Below are 22,656 nucleotides of genomic sequence, written 5' to 3'. Positions count from 1 at the left end.
GACAGCTGAAGATTGTCTGTTTTACAACATACGTATCTTCAGTGTACAGCACAGTCATATTTCATGACATACATGTACAGGCTGTACAGTACACAAAATCATTAGAAAAGCCGTCAGGATTGAAGGAAGATCTGAACTGATTCTTTGCACCTTATCTTTCTGCACCAGGAGTGTCACTGTGTGACAGACATGGCGCATTAAAAGACTCCATCATTATCATTATAATTATGATAATAATAATGATAGTAATAATAATAATAATAATAATAGTAATAGTAATAATAATAATAATAGTAATAGTAATAATAATAATAATAGTAATAGTAATAATAATAATAATAGTAATAATAATAATAACAATAATAATAATAATTGTTATTATTATCATTATTACTATCAATATTATTATTATTCATTCATTCATTCATTCATTTATTTCCATATCAAAACATAACATCTACAAATATCAAAATACAATTGCCTTAGAACTATCATTATTATTATCATTATCATTATCATTATTATTATCATTATTATTATCATTATTATCATTATCATTATCATGAAGGGCAAGATAGCTGTTGCAGGATAAAACAGACACATACCTGGAAGATTTGCTAGAAGTGGAGTATGCCACTGGTGATGTTGCCATGTCTGCTTTTTCAACTGCAAATGATAAGAAGAAATGAGAAATGGCATTGATAATCACCGAAATCAACTCAATAAGCTGTCGAAATTTATCTTCCATTTTGTTGTGTGCTAAAAACAATGTGTTACATAAACACACAAACATGCACGCACACACATACAATCATCTGGCTGAAATATGATGATGATGACAACCACGGTCACACATTACTGTTGGGCAGAAGTGAGCTTCATATCACAAAGCAAGACAGCAGTTTTTCTTCTGATGTAAACAACAGGTACACTCATTATCTTAATAACATGTTTGACATTACCTTAGTCAACTCTACTCCACAGAAACTCTATATTCATGTCAAGTAGCAAATTTAGTGTCTTTCACATTTATCTGCATGAAATGCCTTCACCATTCATGGTTCATCGCCAGAAACTTTCTAGGTACTGTATCTATACCAATCTTTATACTGGCATACAAAGAAAAAAACATCCTGACCATGTTAAAATTGCAATAATGATACTAGATCATAAAAACACCAATAATGATGACAATGTAACTACACTTGTATATTGTACATGTACATCTATTATTATAATTATAGTAATAACAATAATAATAATAATAATAATAATAATAATAATAATAATAATGATAATAATAATAATCATCATCATTATTATTATTATTATTACCATCCTTACCATTATTTTTATTATCATTATTAATATTATTATTATTATCATTATTATTATTATTATTATTATTATTATTATTATTATTTTCATTATCATTATCATTATCATCATCATTGGTAACAATCATAATACTGATCAGTAAAATAATTGTAGAATACCAGCACAGTCATAATAAAACGCTGAAGATTAAGAAAATGGCTTATTCTAAAAATGAATATTTTGCAATGGAAAAATGAAATGTCACAGATAAGTAAACGCAGTAATTTACACATTTGGAGAATTGGAGAACAAAATCTACCAATCCTTCGAATCTGACTTTTCATTTTCCATTTGAAGGTTTTAGCCCTCAAATTCAAGCCAACAAAATTTGCATCAATAATTCATCAGTAATTCATGGAATGAAAAAAAATAAACAAAAAAAAAAAAGGAAATTCACCCAGGTGAAGAAAACAGATTAACCTTTACTAAGGTGTGGCAATGAGAAATGCAGAAGTTCTCAATATTTGACTCCAATTTGTCTGATTGCTTCTTTTCCTCACCTTGAAATTACAGCAGATACATTGTACATGATTATACATTGAAAAGATGAAGGAAACACTTTTTTTAAGCATAGATTTCCCTATGATACAGCCTCTCTTTTTTTAGTGAAACCCCAAATGAGGCATGATAAATGAGGGCTTTAATGGAGCCCATGACATGTGTATTAGAGACCATACTGTAATTACACCATGATTGCACTCAATTTGCCCAGATTGACGTTCATGCGGCCAAAATCAGGGCTTCGTAAAAAGGACGGGTCTTCATTATTGCAATAGAAAACAAGCTTTAACATCCCTGCTTCATACAAAATAGAGAGTTGAAGGTTACCCTGGTATACAGTCATAAAGAGTCAAATTAAGGAGACATGCTGCATCATGACAGCTTATACCAAAGTGATGCTGCCTGTTGTAATGTGCTGTAACATAACAGTTGTAGCACTGTCACTTGCAATGTCTATTCACGTACACACTGTGCAATAATTCACTCAACTTGTACCAGGAATACAGACTGGCTCCGAGAAATGGGCGGAAAGACACTCCAAAACTTCAGGGTAAAGCAGGTGCAATAGAAGAGTGACGTTAGGGGGACACTGCAGACTGACAAAACATACATATACTACACTCCACAACAATAAAATGGAAAGAATCAACTGCCCTCAGCAAAAAACCAAACTAAGGCACAATGTGACCCAATTGTGCAAATCAACCTTACTACATACAGTAAAGTGAAATCTAACAAAGGGAATGGACAACGTTCTGCCAGAAGGATGGAGATGAAGTAAAAATTCATTGCACATGAAGATACATATAAGAGAACTTTTTAAATTTACCCACATTTTTAATACAGAAACACTGAATTTGGTCACAAGCACATAATTGTGCAATTAGAGAAGCACTCAGAGAATGCAGACCTCTGCCAAGCAGCTCATTTCCACCACTGATCTTGTTCTTCCATAGAGATCAGTGATTTCTATCCATATGTATGCATACTGAAAACTGCTCGATTTCCCAATATTGAAACTGTTTGTTTATGTCATCAACTTCCAGCTGCGCAGCACGCTTTGCCCTAGCAGAAACCAGAGCATGCATTTCAATATGCCCAGATGCAAACCTCAAAAAAAAGAAAAAAAAGAAAAAAATGGGCAGGCTGAATTCCTAAGTTCATTGACCCTACCTGCCAAAATATAAAAAATCCTTTATAAAATCCATAAAAATTTCCATAATTATGTCATTGTGGCTGGTGTTACTGTTTCATGATCATGAAAGCATGGGAGACCTGAAATCTGAATCCGTCAGAGCTAAACTGAACACACGACGAAATTGCACTCAAAGAAGCAGGAAATCCTACATTCTAAATCAGACCAGCTATCAACTAAAACTACACTAACTAAAAGTCAAATTACAGCTGTATACTTTACATACAAGATCTACCAAGCTATTATTCTTTTTCCCATACATTACTATCTTAGGATGGGTTGATTTCACAGGCAACATTAAATTATCACTCAATTCTTTGAATAGGTAGTATAATGATTATGGCACTAATCAAAAACACAAGTCACTCAATCAATTATCACATTCTTCTCGGTTTCATTGTGCAACACAGCAGTCTAATCTTAGTCATTTCATGGACTGTAATGATGATTCAAAAATGTCTTATTGTACATATCCTCCTGTTAATAAGAGTGAAACGCTTGACAAACACGCTGCCTTGTGGATGTTAATTCCTGGTGCACGAATTAGGAAGGCAGACGCAAGTGCAAGGGAACGACATTGTGTGCAAATCACTCGGCAAACTGTCCTCCTCATACCCTCCAGAAACAGCCCTACGCTGGACTTGGCTGTGGCCACCAGCCTCGCCACATCCTCTCCCTCCCCGTCGCCATAGTAACCGTCCTCATCCTCCCCGTCGGTCTCCTGCATGGACACGCCGCTCTCCGACACCGAGGGTGCCCTGCTGACCAGGTGGGAGCTGACGCGCCCCTGGTAGCCGGCGGTGCTGAGCCGAGCCAGGCTCATCTGCTCCTGGAAGCTGACGGTGGCGCTCTGCTGCTCCCGCTGCGGGTGGGGACGAGTCGCGCTGTCGGCTGACGTCTTCTTCTCCACATCTGCACCATCCTCTGAATGGTTTGTGTTCCCACATCATTATTCATTGGCAACGTCATAATCCCATTCGTTTGTGTTTTTTGTTTGTTTATGTGTGTGTGTTTTTTTTCCCAGGAAGGCATTGAAGAGTTGAAAGGAAGAGGTTCCATAACATTTATAATCAAACTTTCTATTAACCCGTTGCGGACGAGCTAATTTTGCTACGGCAAGCATTTCCCATACACATCTGCCCAAGTATACTTGGGATTAGTCTTCAACGGGTTAAGGCATTGCTAATACTTGCTATGTCTAGTCATGAAACCCTCTATCCTACACATGACAGAAATGAAATGTACAACTGCATGACAATTGTGAAATATACTCTGGGAAGAAGCAGAAAAGGCTTCGCTATCCTCCACGCAAATGATATTCCCTGTAAGTGCAGCACTTCACTGTGCTGATTACCAAGCACTCTATCTTTTATTAGGACATTCCTATACAACTTAGTGCTGTCATCCACAAGCATCAAACATAATAGGCACACAAAGTGAACGCATTCATCATGGAAGTTTGATATAGATCTACAAAGTATAGATGTACACTTAATAAATGGAGGAGTCAGTTGTAAATGAGGTGCATATCAAAGTGAATTTTAAGAATGCCCTTTCGCCAGGAAATATTTCAATCAAATATATCTAAAACTATTTGGGACAAGACAGAAAAGGGGGCAGTATTTTAACCTTTCTTTTTTCTTTTTTTACGATATGGACCACTCTAGTATATCTCAGGACAAATTAACACATAATATCATTGTATTCTTCATGCAATGAAAATAATATCAAAACATAGAAAAAGAAATATTGCACTATGAAAAAAATGATCCCATACAGCAATGAAACTTGCTTGGTTGTGTGCTTGTTTGCATGTTTGCTTTGATAAGGTAGAAATTATGACAGCCCCTTAAAAATAAGTTAGCACAACTATTACACAGTTTTCATGAAGCCTGTAAAAGTCTTTTTCACCTTCGTCTGGGAAAGGGTAGTCCCCGTGGGGTGTGGTAGCTCGGGTGGAGGCAAGACTCTGGGCCGGCTCTCTGTTGCTGCCGTGGCTCCTGGGGGTGAGGAGGGAGCCGTGCATGGAAGTAGCCCTGGACCGCCGCTCCACCATCTCCAGCTTGCGCTGCTCTAGCTGCATCCGGAACTTCTCGTACAGGGACTGCTGGCTGTGGTGGCTGCTGGCCGATAGAGGGCGCTGTTGTAACTCATCTTCCCCATCCTACATGAGAATCAGCAGTGAGTCAGAGATGGTGCTACATGTCCAATCCTCTTATCTAGCACATACACTGAACAGTTAGTCTGAGGTGAGTGACTAAAGCTTTAATAGGTACAGTTTTATTGCAGTAAATTCTATTTGCCTACGGTGTATATATTGAAAACAGTATGAAAAGATAGATGTCAGTTGATATTACTGCAAAAAAAAAATCATCTGGTCTTTTTCTCTGTTAAACAATTTATGAACAGTCATTCAGTCATATTGTTTTATCCATGAATACCATGAAGCTCTAATTTGTTTCACAGAAATACAGTAGGTAACTGAATAACTGATATAGAGAGAATTCATGTACAGTATATACACTGGCAATATCAAAATCACGTCAGTAGGATGCTGTACTCTCCAGATACTATGTGTATAGAGCAATTTTCATAATGGTACAGCACTGACAGAACACATTAAAAAAAAAATAGAGATAAAGAATCCCATCATGTTCATTTCAAACTTATGATGATTAAAGTAGATGCTTGTGGAATGCTACATGTATGTCATACAAGAGTGTGATATATAACGTCTTCTGTAATTTTTTTATCTCAGAATGAGAATTACTATGAAATTGGCTCAATGTATACCTGATGATATAATGCTGAATGAGCGTGAGAATATAAAGTATAAATAAAACATGGTCTGAGTTATATACAAATCCATCAATGGAGTGAAAAATGTCTAATATAAAAGACCATGACTGGTAGATTTTATCTGGAAGTGGTGCTCTGAAATAAATGCAATTTCATATCAACATTGAACACTGTATACGATAATATCATAATTATACATGGTGAATATTGTACGAGTGAACACGGTGTATACACTGAACAGAATCTGAAATGCACATTGATTGCAAATGTCAAGTAAGATTAACATCAAAGACTCGTGATCAACACTGTATACCAGACTGGCCATTACAACAACACGCACACAACTATGTATACTGCTGTATATAGACTGAAGCAAGGCAAATAATCAAACACCGATCATTCTTCTGAAATATTGAAGTGAATTTCGTGCTGTTAGTGAAAGAGCATCAAATGAACCAACAAACACCCACAAAAAAACCAAGTTCAAAATAAGAAACAAACAAAACAAATTTTCACACTGTTAATTTGTTATGCACTTTTGCGTCCACATTCAAAACACCATGAACCATTATAATCCCTGCCAAATGTCAAATGTAAAAATGTTTGCTCGAAGATACAGCTGTAAACGTAACACACAAGAAAACTGCATGAAATATAAACCAGTAAGGTCCACATGATATGCAACTATTTCATCACATTTATCAATATAGATTTTAAGATCATGTTACTTCTAGATTATATGCAAATATTGAACAAAGTTGGGCAAGGAGACAACCTGGTATAAACCAAGGAAACAAATGGCTATGTAAGACATAGAAAAAATGCCATTCAGAATACACCTTCATCTCTTTTGTAAAGGGCAAGGCTTCGCAAAGTTAAACTTCTTGTCTCTTGATTGACTCTCCTTGTACAACATCCTGAGGACACATGTTTGCCTGCAACCAGAGATGTTGGCGAAGACACTGTATGGAAGTTTGAAAGATCCCCAGCACACTGTATCATTTGTTTTGGAGATATGCATTCTCATGTAGAGGTAGAAAGGAGAAGAAGAGATAAGATTGTTTGGTGTTCTAGGTCTGCCTACAATCTACTTGCCCCTTTGGTTCGACTGGGGATTAGAAATGTAAAAATCATGATGAGTTTTGAACAGAGGTCGAGTACATGTTCACAAAATAGAAAATTACAAGGCTGAAGGCCTTTAATCAACATGTGATTAATAAATATCACCAAGTATTGCTTCACCCATCAGCCACAGGATCTCAAAATACATGCATAAAAAAAGTATGATGCATAATATACCATGAAAGCCATTACTCTACCCAGTGAAGAATAATATACAATCATGTCATCTTGAATGTCATGGGGATATACACTGTACATGTACATGTATAATATCAAGAGATGAAAGTATAAAAACATTGCTGCGAGAAGCTTGTTTATGGGATTAATACACATCAAACAAGGCATTAGAAAACCCAGAATGAGACACCAACACCAACACCAACACCTGTATCAATGCATCTCTCCTTTCCTTCTCTCTTTCTTTCTCTTTCACTCTAATTTTCCAACATCCCTAGTTTCTTCATCATGCTGCACCAACTATTTGTTTGTGTATTGCACACTTCAAAAAGACGTAAACAAAAACACCTGAAAAAGAAAGATTAAAAAATGTGTATATCAAATCAAGAGCTCATACATCTGTGTTTTTAGTCACCCTGTTAAGGTTTGTTTTTTAAAAAGTAACAAAAAAAAAAAAAAAAACAGCATGCCAAAAAATTAAAAAGAAGCCATGGCGTAAGCATATGACATAAGGCAGGGCTCGACACTAACGGTGGCCCGGTGGCCCGGGGCCACCAAAAATGAAAGTCGGGCCACCAAATTTCAAAAAAGGGTAAATTTGGTGGCCCGCCTCGGGCCACCAAATTTTTTTGAAAAGAATGTGAACATATTCGTAACTTTTTGCGCCGGAAATTAGCAGTTAAATTTGTTCAAAGGATGGATGAAAAGGACTGATTGAATGCCTGAGAGTGCCAGTGTTGCAAGTTTGTTGAAGTTTATTTATGAGTAGATATGTCCAACTTCTAATTCTTACTATCATAAATCTTAAATATTTGACTCATTAAAAAAAAGGACTTTTCGTGTTTTTTATTGTTTTTTTTTTTCGGGACACCAAATTTTTCTCTCGGGCCACCAAAAATATGAAATTTAGGATTTTGATGGCCCCATCGGGCCACCAAACAAAAAAGTTAGTGTCGAGCCATGCATAAGGATACCAATAAATTTGCGGCATAACAATGTTAATGGTGAGGATGCCTGTCCATGTCATGAAGGGTGACAAGACCTTGTATCTGAAATTTTGGTGAAAATGACCTTTTTTTAGCAATAGTCAAATAAAGGGTTAAGTGATGTCCTGTCCAAATCCCAACTGTCTTTCTCAAGAAATAAAGTCACCACAGCATGTTAAAGGAAAGGCTATCCCATTCGCTAAAGTACTTTGGCCGCCATGTTTTTTGGCTCTCCTGAACATTTGACATTTTGTAGATACGAGGTCTTGTCGCCCCAGAGACGATACATGGACATACATGTACAATGTACCAATAGAGAACTAGAGAGGGCGGTCTTTATTGAATTTTCTGCAGAAAGCAATTTGTACACAAAATTCATCCAAACTTGCTATCACCTACAATGTATGCACCATGAATATTCATACATGTAATTATAATAATGAGAACATTCATACAAGTGTTTAGTTTTCTACCCCCCCCCCCTTTTTCACAGTGCCTCACAAACTTTTGGTTACAACTTTTCCTTTCCCACTACACTATGTCAAACAAATAAGTTATCATAATGGTATGTACATGTAGGACCTACATGAGCCATCTTTCATTTCTGTTCAATGATACACATGCCTGATGACTTACAATTCACTCAGGGCAAACTAGTCGGTCATTATCAGATTATTGGATGCAAAATGTCTCAATTTTCTGGGATACATCTGATCTGATTTTTGATCATCTTATACAAATTCAATTCTATATGGGGGGGGGCTTGCAACCACAGACTGGACTGCAGATTTAGATAGTGCGTCATGATGTGGGAGAAAAAAAAAGGAAAAAATCTTGAGAGTGACTTGTGTAAAGACATGTGATCATTATCTTGCAGAAGGCTGTTTGAACGCTATCCCGATAGCGATTAAATGTATTTCATTATGATATGACATAGATAGCTTCACTAGCAAATATAGTAATCAAGGTTCTTTCAGAATACAAAGACGAAACATTCACCCTTCCCCTTTCTCTTTAGATACGTAAGTACGCTACTATATATGGGCTTGTTGCTCTGCATATTGGGTGCAAAATGTCTCAATTTTCTGGGATATATGGTATCTGATCTGTCTTGCAGAAGGCTGTCTGAACGCTATCCTGATAGTGATTAATTGTATTTCATTATGACATGACATAGATAGCTTCACTAGCAAATATAGTAATCAAGGTTCTTTCAGAATACAAAGACGAAACATCTATCCTTCCCCTTTCTCTTTTAGTGGAGCGGCATAGCTTGAAAAATTAGAGGAATTGTGCATTTTATTATAAAAGCACCAAATTTCGCACACATGTTGACAATGACATTTGAAATGAATTCAGATATTGGGCCATCGTAAATAGCGCCCTCAGCGGCCATGGCAGCCATTTTCAAAATGGCCGCCATAAATGCCATTTTTCGTAAAAATTTACAAATTTCAGAAGAAAGAATCGATAAGATTTTGCAAACGAGTGGGAAATAACATTTAAAATAGATTTAAATATTGGGCCACAGCAAATTGCGCCCTCAACGGCCATGGTAGCCATTTTCAAAATGGCCGCCATAAATGCCATTTTTCGCAAAAAAAAATTAAAAATTTCAGAAGGGAAAACCAGAAAGATTTTGCAAAGGAGTGGAAAATAACATTCAAAATAAGTTCAGATATTGGGCCATCGTAAATAGCGCCCTCAATGGCCATAGCAGCCATTTTTTTCAAAATGGCCGCCTTAAATGCCATTTTTTGTAAAAATTTACAAATTTCAGAAGGGAAAATCAATAAGATTTTGCAAATGTGTCGGAAATAGCATTCAAAATAAATTCAGATATTGGGCCATCGCAAATTGCGCCCTCAACGGCCATGACAGGGATTTTTAAAATGGCCGCCATAAATGCCAGTTTTCGTAAAATTTTAAAAATTTCAGAAGGGAAAATCACTAAGATTTTGCAAACGAGTGGGAAATAACATTCAAAATAAATTAAGATATTGGGCCATGGCAAATTGCGCCCTCAACGGCCATGGCAGCCATTTTTTTTTTCAAAATGGCCACCATAAATGCCAGTTTTCGTAAAATTTAAAAATTTCAGAAGGGAAAATCAATAAGATTTTGCAAACGAGTGGAATATAACATTTAAAATGAATTAAGATATTGGGCCATCGCAAATTGTGCCCCCTAATGGTCATGGCAGCCATTTTTTTCAAAATGGTCGCCATAAATTCAATTTTTTCTCTGAATTTACTGATTCCACAAGAAAACTCAATAAGATCTTGCACTCAATTTAAAAATTTCGCTTGAAATATATCTTGCGCCTATGTATTACATTATTGTAAATAGCGCCCTCAATGGCAATTGCAGCCATTTTTCAAAATGGCCACCATGGATTCCATTATTTCTTATTTCCTGATTTCACAAAAGGAAAAGTCAATAAGATTTTGCACACAATTTGAAAATCATGTTTGAAATAAATATTTGTATTAGATTATTATAATAAATATTTGTATTAGATTATTATAATACTGCCCTCAACGGCCATTGCCGCCATATTCCAAAATTGCTGCCATTGTCATAATCATTTTGTTTTAAAAAATGGTAATTTCAGAAAAAAAGTCAACAAATATGTACATAAATTGAAAATCATGTTTAAAATCAAACAATATACAGTATCTAGGTTGCATTAACTGTAGAAATTGTTCCTTCGCAAATTTTCAAGAAGAAAAAAAAAAATGCGAATAACGGTAATTGCAGCCATTTTCCAAAATGGCTGTTATAGATGCCATTTTTCTTTTATGAAGATGTCCTAATGCCGGAAGAAGACAATAAACATTTTTTGCGCAAGTTGACAATTACATTAATGATGAATGCATAATTATTTTAGGTGGCAAACATGAAAAATTTCCGAAAAAGAGTAATATGAATATCCAGGGATAATGGCGCCATGTATCAACTTTGACAGTTACACTATATCATTGAATATATGGGACTATATGACGTGTATCTATTCTAAAATGTAACTTCCTAAACATTCTTAAGACATTCTTAATGGCCTTTCATTTCAAAAAAGTTAATTTACTTTATGCTATGCTTCCATAAAAACACATACATTTGATATCCATACTGTTAGCCGTCACACGCGAAATACTGCAATTAGAACTAAACTGAAAACATGAATTTAGAACTAACCCATGAATGAAACCTTTTTTTTTTATTTACATTTCTTTGAACACCAGATTGCATTAGATATAATTGCTCTTTAGCAGTGTGTGGAAGCCATTTTGACAAAGAGCTGCCATAGCCGTTGGGGACGATGTTTAAATGGTGGCTCAATATCTTCATTTCAAATTCAAATTCAAATTCAAACTTGAATTTATTTGAATGTCTTTTGTCAATTTGCACAAGAAATTGTATTGTCTTCTGGCATTATCATATTTTCAAGAAATAAATGGCTGCCATGGTCGTTGACGGTGCCATTTGTAATGGCCTCATATATTATTTTCTTTTGAATATGATTTTCAACATATATACAAAGTTCATTGATTTTCTCTCTGAAATTAGCAAATCTTTCCAACAAAAAAAAAAACCGAAAATAAAAAAGAAGCAGACATCCATGGCGGTCAGCATGGCCCTTGAGGGCGCCTTCTAAGAAGACCTTATACTTATTTTTTTTTTTGAGCAGAATTTTCAACTTGTTTGCAAAGTCTTATTGACTTTTCCTTCTGACATCAGCAAATTTTTGGAAAAAAAAAAGGTGGGGGGGGGGGGGCATCCATGGCAGCTGTTTGAAACTTGGCTGCTATGGCTGTTGAGGGTGCAGGGGTAATTTGCAATGGCCCAATAAGTTTACTTTTGAATGTAATTTCCTACCTGTTTGCAAAATCTCGTTGGCTTTCCATTCTGGTTTTAGTAAATCTTTTCGAAAATATAGCATTTATGGCGGCCATTTTGAAAAATGGCTGCCATGACCGTTGAGGGCGCAATTTCCGATTGCCCAATATCGAGATTTAATTTAAATGTCATTTCCCATTTATAACCAAAATTTCATTGACTTTTCCTTTTGAAATTAGCATTTTTTTTAACGAAAAAGTGGCACTTATGGTGCCCATTTTAAAAAATGGCTGCCATAGCCATTGAGGGCGCAATTTTCAATTGCCCAATATCTGGATTTATTTTGGATGTAATTTCACGCTTGTTTGCACAAAAAAGAAAAAAAAAATGGCTTTCCCTTCTGAAATTTGCATTTTTTAACAAAAAATGGCATTTATGGCGGCCATTTTGAAAAAATGGCTACCATGGCCGTTGAGGGCGCAATTTCCGATGGCCCAATATCTAGATGTATTTTGAATGTAATTAACATTTATGGGCAAAATCTAATTAACTTTTCCCTTCTGAAATTTGCAAAATCATTGAAGAAGTGGCACATTAGACAGCCATTTTAAAAAATGGCTGTCATGGACGTTGAGGGCGCAGTTAACAATTGCAAAATATTTAAATTCATTTTGAATGTAATTTCCCACTTGTTTGCAAAATCTTACTGGCTTTCCCTTCTGAAGTTAGCAAATGTTTTGAAAAATGACATTTATGGCGGCCATTTTGAAAAATGGCTGCCATGGGCGTTGAGGGCGCTATTTCCAATGGCTCGATATCTACATTTATTTTGAATGTAATTTCCCATTTGTAACCAAAATCTTCTTTACTTTTCTCTCCTAAAATTAGCAAATTTTACGAAAACATAGCATTTATGGCAGCCATTTTGAAAAATGGATGCCATGGACGTTGAGGGCGCTATTTACGATGGCCCAATATCTAAATTTAATCTGAACGTGATTGTCAACCTGTGTACGAAATTTGGTGCTTTTATCACAAAATGCACAATTGTTCGGCTATGCCGCTCCACTATTTAGATACGTAAGTATGCTACTATAAATGGACTTGTTTGCTCTGCATACAATGTGTTTTGGATGGGCGATTTCTCTTAACCCGTTGAGGACGAGTCCCGAGTATACTCGGGCAAGCATCTATGGGAAATGCATGTTGTAGCAAAATCAAATCGTCCTCAACGGGTTAATCCTTTTTTTTCTTTCTTTCTCTCTGTTTGGACAGTCTGCATCAGCAATGACAGGAAAAATATTTTTTACAAAATGTGTTTTCATCTACTTCAAGTTCACTTTCTCCAATACAATAATGTATAAATGAGATTGTATCATGCTTCCTCCACACAGATCCCAAATTGTGTTTGAAAAAAAATCAGTTTAAGTGGATCTTCAAAGAATGAAATGCATGAAATATGTAAGTACCAAGAATGATGGTCAAATTTTCAGACACAGGAAAGGTGCCATCATTGTCGCCCATTTGTTCCACTTCTGCAAACATCTGTACTTTATGGCCCGAATTCACGAAGGTGGTACAAATGAAACCATGATTTAAACCACGGACAAAAACCATGGAGCGCCAAGTGCCGCATGAAATATTTCGTTACGAAATCAGTCATTTCATCGACGAAATGATTATTTTGTTACAAAAAGGACAATATTTTGTAACTATAATGAACATTTCATCCACACAATGATAATTTCGTTAACGAAACGATAATTTCGTTGAACGAAACGGTCATTTTGTTGACAAAATGACTAAATTTCATAACGAAATATTCCATGCAACACTTGGCGCTCCATGGTTTTTGTTAATGGTTTAAATCATTGTACCACCTTCCTGAATTTGGGCCTTTGTGATTGGAATGCTTAGAAAAAAAATAAAAAAAAAAAACCTCTGTTGGACATAAGGAAGATTACCTCCTTTGAACTGAATTTAGCTGAAAGTAGATATTGTTGGAGTTCTTTACTGGGTTAATATTTCCACATGCTGTACCAAAGCAAATAAAAAGAAAGGTGATTTTCAGATGAATATTAAAAGCAATGATACAAGATTTCATCAGTATGGCGATGAACTGGGTTTATTCTCAAAGCATGCAAGGTGGGTTGTTAATTCTTGTTCTCAATCCGGAACACTCGCAGCTGAACAGCTTACCAAGCCTGATGCGAGCAGATTTTCAAAGTGCTCTGCGAGCTCTTCACCGTCAATAACGTCCTCATCGTAATCCTCTAGCACCAGTGGTTCTTCCTCCATATCTTCCACCCCATTTACGGCAAGATCACCGTCGTCCTGCCCCGTGTCCTCCACCTCATCTGTCATCCCGTCAGATGGCTTCTTCTGCGATTCTTTGGCTTTGGCCCTCGTCCCGACACGCTGCCGACTGCAGAGCAGTTTCTTGGGATGCTTTGCGGGTGTCTTCCTCTGTGGAGTCTTCTGGGTCGCTCTAGTTACTGACTTACTCTGTTTGTTATAGAGTACATTACAAAAACACAAGAAATCTACTATCGCAACCCACAATGGTATTCTATAGACACGTACATTGTATTCCAACTCCTCACTCTCATTGATCACACCCTGTTTTCATGCTTCCCTTCAAAGACTGAAGACTTTGAAAGATTAAAATTTAATTCAAATGGTCATGAAAAATTTGTCATTTCTGCATGAAAACTGATGAGGATGTGAGCTCCCTGAAAATGTTGGTTACCCACGGGATTCCTTTCTCAAAGTCACATCAAAATCACATTGAAAACCATGGCATATGTCAGGTGAAAAGTGAATAGAAATATTATTGATTAACCAACATTCATTTGACTTCAAACTGAAGTCAAACGGCAAAACACTTTTCCGTTGGACACAGTTTTACTCAGCAGTTTTGTCGAGATTTGTTCCACAAACACGATCATAGAATATAAATGAATTCCTTTTTGCTTTCTTGTTATTGCTTTTCTACATCCAAATAAACAATGTCACCCTGAAAAGCCTTTCTTTTCATCTTCTTCTTCTGTTTTTGGTAGAATCTTTATCATGAGGAACTATGACTGCGCACCGAAATGCTGAGCTCTTACAAATGATGCACATCTATTCCACTTCCTTGAAATAGTGGATCCCAATCTGCAAAACACTACTTTGAAACTCAATTTCTTGTTGACTCAATGTCTTTCTCTTTGGCTCATTCTAATCAAGAAGCTCTATTTTTTATTTGTTATCAAAACATGTTTTTCACTCCTTCATCAGCTCCCCGGATTAAGTGGCAATGAAGTCAATGCAAGAGAGACATAAGAATTACATTTTGTTGTGCAATCCCCAGCAACCAAAAGCGTACATATCACACACAAAAAAACAACAACAAAGAAGCCAGAAAGTTGCGACACAAAATGTCACTTATGACGTCTCAAGACTGTCAAGTGGACTTGAAAAGGCAAGTGATCCAACACGCATCATTTCTTGCCCTTGGATTATCTTACAAAATATCAGATAACAAACAAAAGATTCTGGCTGTTTGTCAACACTGTGCTTCACAAGGTATCACTTGAATGCAAAATTTGATAACTGCAGAGCCAAAAATATTTGTGATCTAAAACTTCTGCAAAATAAAGTCGGCAAACTTTCTTGGCTGCATGAAACTCTGGCAACTGCAACATGCATTTAATGCATTGTGTACGAAAAAAAAGAAGCTTTTCATGCACATTACTTTTCCTTATCTCCCCTCCTCACAACATTCACCAAAATCTCATCTATTTATATTTTTGGGGTTCCATGTGAGGATTTATTTGAGAGTGAGGCAGTTAGAAATGAGTAAACTGTGTGAGCCTCATGCCGACAGTGTGAGAGTTGTTAGCGTTGATGTATAAAAAGTGATACATTATTGGGTCCTTTACACTATAAACTTAGAACCTACACCAACAAGAATAAAAGTGATATGGGGAATATCATGAATGCAGTAACGTAGCAAAGCAAAATTTGAAAAAGAAGAGAGTTGGCATTTGGTTTTACTAGATGGTTAAAGACAAAAAAACCCAAAAAAACTACCACTGCTTGAGGAAACAAACAACAAAATAACATTTCACCCCACTTTCCCAGTATTTCATAGTAAAAAGAAAATACATCCTGTTAGACTACTGGACAATATCAAATCAATTTGACAACACAAGACAAAAGTTCATTCATATCGAAATGAGTTATTGCAAATGCAAAAAAAAAAAATATTAAAAAAAGAAAAAGATAAACTTGGATACATCATGCTCTGTTACTCATCAATTTCCAGCTTTACTTTTTTATTTTTATTTTTTATGTCATGGCTAAAGAGAATAGTTCGTACAGCGTACGTAGATAGCTATAAAATACCATATTCTCCAGAGACGCTGTGGACAGACATGAACGGTATCATATGAAGATAGACCACATGGAAAAAGAGGAGACAAAATCTAGACCAAGTAAATCTGAGGTTTGGATTATCTGAGCACGGGGTGGAAATGGTTAATGGAAACCATGAAAAGAAACGCATATCGAGGAAGGGAGGGGGTAGGGATTGAGAAGCAAGACTTCATATTAAAGTGAAGAAGACATGAATAGGGAAGCAAAAGACTGGCAGCATTGCAGGCTGTACACGGCTGGGGAGCACCACAGCACACAGGAATATTAATGGGTCGGACTGGGGCCAATTACACCAGAGAGCAATACATGACTACAGTAAAGCATAGCACGCACCCCGGCCTTCTTCTCCTGCTGGGGAACTCAGACATCCAATGCCAGACAAGCATTGAAAAGTCCACATACATGTACTACAAGTACCAAATTGTCATGGCATCTGCTAGCCAGTGCCGATTATACCCTTTACTCTGCTTTATTTACCGATTCAGACACATCGCTGGATTGAACAAAGTCTTCACCAACTGTGATGGTACAGAGGTCTGGAAACAAAGTGTCAAAGCAGACAGATTTTCTAATCCCTCTACCACCCTTTTTGCATCACCATAGCCATCCTATTGAATTGAGGCACTGTTATACATGCCTTGAGTGGGATGTCTAACTTCCAGTAATACAGAATTGGGGGGAATTTCCAAAAACTCATGAAGGAGTTTGTGAAAGTATAATACAACCAAGTACCTGGGCACACAGAGTTTATAGGGGTTTAAGCATCAATGTCTACAGCAGGGGCACGCAGATCACAGGGTATAATGTGTGTTCCGCAAACTTATTTGAACAAAAGCAACTGAACACTCAGAATTCAAGCACAAGCGTACAAACATTGCCAAAGTTAAAATTACCTTACTGTCATTAAGTCGGCTAACTTGGTCATTTCTAAATGCCCCTTATTGAAGCTACTTTTGTTATCAGGTAGTAGAAGCACTGACATGATTCTCTTCACTTGATTGTGTATGAAGCACAGAATATCCTACTTTTCTTGAAGAATGTTGTATCCCTCCACCCTGCTAAAGGTGCACTAAGGATACTATCTGGCTTTCATTCATTCCTATATTTCAAGAAGTATCATACCTTGGTCTCTCCCATTTAAAGAGAAAAAATAAATAAATAAAAGGTATTAAATGAAAGTCATGTGACAGCAATGGCAGCCCAGACATGATGCTATGTTGGAACATCCTTTGATGTCAAATTTCCTTAAACAAACTTCTTCAATGCTTTACACAAATATTTTCCCAACTGTTGCTGTCACTTCATTCATATCATTTAAGAAGAAGAACAAAAGAGCTTTCTATTTAAAAAAGTGTTCCCTCTAACCCACGAGAAGCAAAAGTCATAATATTGCAGCATTATTTCTAATGGGCAGACACACGCCATATATGCCAGCATACCAGTTTGCACGGCAGCCAAAAGCAAAGTGAAGTTACCAAGTCTGTTGCTACGGTCAGCCCATCCAGCGGATGCGAGTCAATGACTTCACCTTCGCCCCCTACATCTGAAGTGTCTTCCGACCCCCGGACACACCCACTGTCAATTCCCGAGGCATCAAGCCCGCCCCCATCCTCCTCCTTGCGGGATATCGCAACGGAGACCGCCTCTCTCAGCTCTTCTCTCCCTACGGATGAGTTGAAGAGTGCCTCCTGAGCGGAGGGCGACATCCTCTTGAGTTTTCCCGTGGCCTTGAGTTTCAGGAACAACTCCAGGTGCTCAGGGTTCTAGAGTTTGTGAATCATGGGTCGGGTGGGGGTGGGGGAGGGGGTGGGGGGTGATGTGCCAAGGTGAGGACAGAATGTCATCAGGAGTGTAAAGTGGGTTCAAGGGGGAACAAAGGATTTGCAAAGAAGAGGAAAGTGACAGATTGATGACAGATGTCTGTGATTACCATATGAGAACTTTACAAAGACAAGTGACACCCCATGTAATCTACACTTGTACGTACAGTGTACTATCAACTAAAGGAGACACGAAAATGAACAAAACGACTGTGTTGAAAAGTTATGGACAGGTCTCATAAACACAAATAAAATGTTATGGAAATACAACAAAAAAAGTGTTCCTGTACAATCATTGTTTTATAGAGCATTTCACATGAACACCTGTAGCACAGCTGACACAGTGCATGTTTGGCACTGGAAGAAATTATGCCCACAAGTGGGAATAACCCCAAATGGAGCATGTATCAGTGCATTAGATAATTTTGAAATATCTCTTTACTGATAAAGACACACATACTACCTCGACTCCTGTAATACATGTACATATCACACACGGTAGCAAGAGTTATGAAAGGCAAAAGAGATCATGCTGTGAATAACTCTAGCTAGGAATATGCACACACTGCCCTGTATGGTTAAACATTTCCTTTTTCGCATTGCTGAATGGTTGATACTCCATCATCACGGAATTGAATGTGAAAATGCTGCCTGATTTGCAGAACCTGTACACTCAGCAGACACAGCATATGGCCCAAGGACCCCCATCATCCAATGATGTGGTATTAAAAAAAGGCATAAGTGATTTGCATGCAGAACACTTGCACTATAAAGCAGCAATTCAGTTTACCCAGTTATACACGTGTATCTACAGCAGCATCACAAATTCATACTGTTACAGTACCATGACCTCATTCATTCTCTCTCTCTCTATCTCTCTCTCTCTCTCTTTCATGGCATCTATAAAAGTGTAACCTTACACTTTGAAACTAGCAATTAGTAACCATGTCAGATGAGATTTTTTAGACAGGGTGAGACATTTAAATATGAGACTCACAGCTTTAAAAAAAACCCATATGATAACTGATCAAAATCAGATGTAAATTTGTATAATTATTCAGCTTGAGGAAAGGGTTGTCCCTTCCCTCTGTCACTCTCTGCCTTCCAGTCTTCCTCTCACCATGCAACAGTTTTTTCTACATACACATGGTATTACTGCAAACCTCTCTTCCTCGAGCTTGGACGAGTGATAGAAAATTCTCAACTCTTGGAATGTCACTTTCGAGAAAAGGGGGCTTTGACGGTCAAGGTACTGTCAAAGTTCACTGACCTCCTCTCTAAATTGTGAGCACACAATAAAGTGTCAGTGATGTCACTGACAGATTCTTGTCAGATTCTCCTGTAGACTTTTGTTGGCCTTGTGTTATGAAAATTGAGAAATAGGTGTCACATCGGTGGAGCATAGGTCTACAAAAACTTGAAATAAATACTACTTTCACTAATATTTATGATTCCAACCTTGAGATTTAGATAGCTCTATGATTGTCCTTAACTACCTTTAATAGGAAAAGGGGAAAAAAAAACCCCAGCAAATCTTTTAAATAAAAACGTTGCCCCCAAAACATACTTTTTTCTATTAAGGACGAGTGGGAAATATAATAACTCAAGTGAATTTGTGGAAGTTTTGCGATGCGGGTCACTCTTACACTGTGTCAACTGACAATTAGACTCTTTATTTCAGCACAAAAGGGCAATGCAAGTCACATGCAGGGGCAGGGAGAAAACAACTGTATATAAAATGGCAAAAAAATAAAAGAGAATGATAGCCACAAACGGAGTATACACACATATATATTGCATTCTGGAACATATATGCATCCACCGGTGGCACCAATGCTTTGCAAAATATAAATCACATTCATCACAATTCACAAACTGTTATGGTGTTCCAAGGAAAACAAAAGGCAAATGAAAGTAAACAAAACTTTTTGAATATTCCAGATAATGTAACAGGAGCAATGGCCAAAAACAAAGAAAAAAAAAAGAGAGAAAAGTGTTATGAACACAATATGTGACAGTGCACCTCAAAACAAACAAAAAGTCGCCAGACATGAATTTTTATTTAAGACCATATTCTGAAAGAGCAGACTTTAAGCTTTAAAATGATGTATAACTCAAATCAAATGGACTCTCCTAACCTATCTAAATATTGGAAAGAAAGCACAAACTCAGGAAAAGTGTGAACTGAGAAAAGAGGCTCTGAAGTACAGTGTCTATTCAAGCGCTTAATCTTTACAAAGCCGTGCTGGCTGTGCGATGAATGGGACAAAAAACAGGAAGTACACCACCAGAGTAACAACAATGAAGGGATTATCAGAATAAAGTGAAATTAAACATGCCTCATTAACACATTCTGTCCATAATTAATGTAAACTTTCAAAGCAGTAGCACTATCCGTTCGAAAGTTATTAGAGTTGAAAGTGAAGAGTGTGGACAAGGTTTTTCAGAAATGAAAAAGGGATTCTAAAGACACACCTAATCACACTATTCTACCAAAAATGTTCGAGATAAACTGCTAAAAAAACACACTTTCCTGCCCGTTTTATGATACCAAATTTTAGCATAATGTAAAAGAAGACCCGCTTTTTCAGAAAATATGAAAAAGTCAGGTTCGGCTAGGTTGACCCATTTCACTTATTTTCAGTCCTCACGCAAAATCAGTGTGTGCGACTTTATGTTCGTTTTGAGGTGCACGGTCACATATAGTTGACACAATGGGCGGTGAAACACAGCATGACAAGCATTAGGGTGCAGTGCGCTGCAACAGCAAGGTAGGGCCACTCCTCCTTACCAGGCCCGACGGTATGGTTGGGGGCACGCTGGACGCCACCCGGGATTGGACCCGCGAGGTCTGCTGCTCCTGTTCCACCAGCACCACTGCCTCTACCTGCGTGGTCTGGTCAACGTTAATCGCCACCGACTTCCGCTCTTCTTCGACTGCCTCCTCTTCTTCCTCCTTCTTTTCCTCCTTCTCCTCCTCCTCCACCTTCTTCTCCTTCTCCGTTCCCTCTGGAGTAGCATCGTCTCTCTGCGAAACATCATTCTCGACCGGCTGGTCACTCTTTTCTGTTTCTGTTTCACACTTTTCTCCTTCCACCTCACCACTACCATCCTTACCTTCTTCTGCTCCCTCCCTCTCCTTCTCCGCCTCTTCAGGCTAGGGAAGCACATGGGTGTAACGCAAGGTACACAAGATTATGCAATCTTTACAAAAGCATACAAGGTTGTTCCTTTTCATGTCTCACTCCTCGTCACACTCTCTTTTGTTTTTTTGGTTCAAGAGTACATTCAAATTTGGCACACACACATATAGAATTTTGCAAAGATAGATATCCGACAGCATTCGATAAATATCATTATAAGTTTCTTTGCATTTAACTTGTAATCTATCATGACTGAAACAAAGAAACAAAAACTGGATGCTATTTATAGAAAGTGAGCTGATATCAAAGTACTGTAAAAGTGGGTAGCATTTGCGATGTGGACATGTTCACGCAACCAGAAACTTGTGCAAATCTAAAGCACGTAAATATTTTTGCTTGCCATATGTTCCAGTAATTAATGTCTTGATTCCATGGAATTACACACATGCGATACTCCTCTTACCATGCTGAGCGCATAAAAATTACCCACGCGAAAATACCCACTTTTACAGTATTCTTGATGTCAATTTCACATCTGGATATTATCAATCTACAATGTATAGTCCTCTCTATGCTTGTATTTGAAGAAATGCATCTGCAGACGGTCAACTCACCGTTTCTTCCTGGACTGGTTTGACCATGTCCATCGGGTTGAACTCTCCAAGGTACTTGGCCCTCTGTTCGGGGGTCAGTTTCTTGAGGGCATTATGCTCCATTTTAATCCCCTTCTTTGTCTGAAAAGTAATCAGTACAAAAACAAAAGAAATCAGTTATTATTAAAGCAATAAAAATCAATGATTCTTCCCTTTGTGTATAATTGTGTGAATTTGTGACAAGTACAATATCAAACATGTATGATGGAAAGAAAATGACCATGTTTAAAGCTACAATGTATAGATATTCATCAATACGCTTTTTTGTTGTCCATTTCTTTCTACTTTATTCTCTCTTTTCCATTTCAATGCACATAATTCTTTTTTTTTCTACTTTTTGGTTGTCCTTGTTCTGTTGTCTATACTGTGCAGTGGACTTTAAAAACATAATTAATAGTTGTGTGAGGGATGTACACATGTACTTGGAATACAGTACCGGTACTGTACGAGCTGAAGTTTTTGGGTATGGAAATTTTCATGGATAGCTATACTTCATGTGTTGTAAGTTTCATGCTTGCGAAGGTATATGGCAGTCATTTTATCGCAACTTCTCCTTTCTTGAAAAATCTAAGAATGAGTAATAAGTGACAATACTAGTAAGTAAGGTTTTTACTCTGTGAGTCACTC

The 22,656-nt window shown here is 37.2% G+C and overlaps 1 protein-coding gene across 1 annotated transcript in view; it reads right to left on the bottom strand.

Moving 5' to 3' along the window:
* LOC139734958 (uncharacterized) overlaps positions 1-22,656 on the bottom strand; it is a 108,256-nt gene that overhangs the window by 28,666 nt on the left and 56,934 nt on the right. The window contains exons 19-24 of the mRNA XM_071645735.1: positions 21,991-22,110; positions 17,889-18,176; positions 14,194-14,499; positions 4,985-5,237; positions 3,689-3,997; positions 606-666 (exon numbers count right to left, since the gene is read on the bottom strand). Of these exons, the coding sequence (XP_071501836.1) occupies positions 606-666; positions 3,689-3,997; positions 4,985-5,237; positions 14,194-14,499; positions 17,889-18,176; positions 21,991-22,110 (1,337 nt within the window). The remainder of the gene's footprint in view (positions 1-605; positions 667-3,688; positions 3,998-4,984; positions 5,238-14,193; positions 14,500-17,888; positions 18,177-21,990; positions 22,111-22,656) is intronic.

Source organism: Diadema antillarum, unplaced genomic scaffold (assembly GCF_040938485.1).
Source record: "Diadema antillarum isolate AM-2024a unplaced genomic scaffold, OU_Dant_1.0 seq00000555_RagTag, whole genome shotgun sequence".
In the NCBI taxonomy this organism is placed as follows: domain Eukaryota; kingdom Metazoa; phylum Echinodermata; class Echinoidea; order Diadematoida; family Diadematidae; genus Diadema; species Diadema antillarum.
Note: the sequence above shows the minus strand (reverse complement) of the source record. Positions and strands in the feature narration are given on the sequence as shown.